General features: G+C 38.8%; 1 protein-coding gene across 1 annotated transcript; it reads left to right on the top strand.

Annotated features, from left to right (window-relative positions):
• Window positions 1-6: 6 nt before the first annotated feature.
• LOC105315894 (uncharacterized) lies at window positions 7-2,022 on the top strand. The gene is made up of 6 exons (XM_011410663.2): window positions 7-180; window positions 288-442; window positions 718-857; window positions 953-1,062; window positions 1,143-1,234; window positions 1,395-2,022. The coding sequence occupies exons 1-6, from the start codon at window positions 45-47 to the stop codon at window positions 1,992-1,994; spliced, it is 1,233 nt and encodes a 410-aa protein (XP_011408965.2). The 5' UTR covers window positions 7-44; the 3' UTR covers window positions 1,995-2,022.
• Window positions 2,023-2,028: the final 6 nt, after the last annotated feature.

The following is a 2,028-nucleotide window of genomic DNA, read 5'->3' as shown; positions in this document are numbered from 1 at the left end:
CGTGAAATAATAGCATACTTTTTGCTCTTTTTAGAGGTGTCAATATGTATGCAATGCTGGTTGGTAAGCTACCATTTCGATCTCCAAGACAAGGAACAAAGAAACGACAGAAATTACTAGAGCAGATCAGTGCAGGAATAACGGAGCACCATGAGAAAGAAATGGAGCACCTTTCAAAAAGTGAGAGAGAAAAAGAGAGAAAAGAAAGAATAACCAATAAGAAATTAATTTTGCTAATATGAAAAACTTACATGGTTCTAAAAGTTACCTTGCACGTTATATTTTAGGTGCTGTGAATCTAATATGTCATTTACTGCAACCAAACTCTTCCAGAAGAGCATCACTTGATGACGTCATGCATCATCCCTGGACAACAAAAGATGGAGCTCACCAGCTCATTCCTTACGAATATACTCCACCAGACCCCATCACACAAAATCTGGTACGACTAGTAACTACAAACAAAATCCTTTGCACTTTAGTAAAGATGACTTATTGCCATTAATTTCCAAGTTCATTATAGAGTTTTGTCGTTATTTTGGTGCTAAGTGAAGTGCTAATACCGTTAATGTGTAATTAAGATAATATTTATTAATAAGACTTAGTTGCTTTCCTAGCTAATGACTCCCTCTTCCTTTTTGTGGTCGCTTAGTCAATTCTACCTTTTCCTTTAGCCTTTCTCCATTCTAATATTAATCTTTAACTTGTTGCATGTAGGTCATTGAACTAATGCAGAAAGTTTTAGGCGAAACACCAAGTCAGATAAAGGAAACAGTCAAAAGGGACCGGTGTGATTGGCTGGCAGCAATATACAACTTACTTATGGATCAACCAGAAGGAAGAAATGTTCTCCAAAGGTCAGTTCAAAATTATACATACTACATCAAAGCAGTCAATGGTACCTACAAAGGATAAAGTAATTCTATTTTTTAATGTATTTATCATTCTTTAGAATGATCACAGCAGATCCAATTGATAAGTTAGTAAGCTCTTCTGACTATCAAACAACTGCAGAACATCTCTCTCTATCACAAGGATACGGCCATAGCCACCATAGTCAAGGTACTACAAAAAAATTTTAAATTCATGTATATATGTTACAATTATTGTATAGTCTAATAATTATTTTTCTATTTTTGCAGAGCACAATGATGCCACAGGTATATTAAACAAGCCTAGTTTCTCAATAAAGCACCACAGAAGCAAAGATGATGACCAACAGGCTCATAGCAGGGTAATGATTGATTACAATTATTTTTTAAAAATCAATTTTGTCCTTGAACATTTGTTGCATACAACATTTATATTCTTATTGCCAGTGAGACAGCAAATGAAATACATGTACAAGCAATGATTAAGACAGGAAATAACATGTTTTTCCATTTTAATAATAGGCCGAATATGATATTTTAAGCAAGGCACCAGATAGACGTAAGCATCCAACAGTTGATCACAAACCCCTCGGACTATTACGCAATGTGCACAGCGCCCTCTACCAATCTTCGTCTTCAAACCACACCCATCATGCTGGTGGGAGGAGACTAAACAATGATCTAAGTCCACATCATCACGTCGATATGGGCGGGGTCACAAAAAGACACACCTCCCACCATCACGACGAGTTTTACATGGGAATGGGTGGACTGGAACCGCCTCCAAGACCCCACTCTAGAATGTCTGCCCCCGAGCCACTTCCAATCCCATTTCAAAAATCAATGCTAAACAAGAGCCTCTACAACTACGCCCCCTCATCTAACGAGCAGTCACCATCTGGAAGTCCCCCACCCACAATCCTAACTCCAGATAATATACATCAAGAGAACAGCCCACAGACTGGGAAAGGTCTTGCTCCTACCATCACTACTTCTTCCTCGAGGAGACGCTCGGCCGGAAACTTGAAACCTTTAATGAAGAAAACCCTCTCGGCCTCAGTTGACACGCACCTGGAGCAAGGAGGAGGTGGAGGGGCTACTCCTTGGAAAGGAAAAAAGTGAGTAAAAGTGACAGTGACATACATGTACATGTATG

This window comes from Amphimedon queenslandica, unplaced genomic scaffold (assembly GCF_000090795.2).
Source record: "Amphimedon queenslandica unplaced genomic scaffold, v1.1 AMPQUscaffold_7163_Cont20883, whole genome shotgun sequence".
In the NCBI taxonomy this organism is placed as follows: Eukaryota; Metazoa; Porifera; class Demospongiae; order Haplosclerida; family Niphatidae; genus Amphimedon; species Amphimedon queenslandica.
Note: the sequence above shows the minus strand (reverse complement) of the source record. Positions and strands in the feature narration are given on the sequence as shown.

Bases quoted from the DNA above. Each gene is read 5' to 3' on its own strand.
- LOC105315894 (XM_011410663.2), top strand. From the start codon at position 45: ATGTATGCAATGCTGGTTGGTAAGCTACCATTTCGATCTCCAAGACAA. The intron at 181-287 runs GTGAGAGAGAAA...GTTATATTTTAG, and splicing joins AATGGAGCACCTTTCAAAAA to GTGCTGTGAATCTAATATGT. The intron at 1,063-1,142 runs GTACTACAAAAA...CTATTTTTGCAG, and splicing joins CCATAGCCACCATAGTCAAG to AGCACAATGATGCCACAGGT.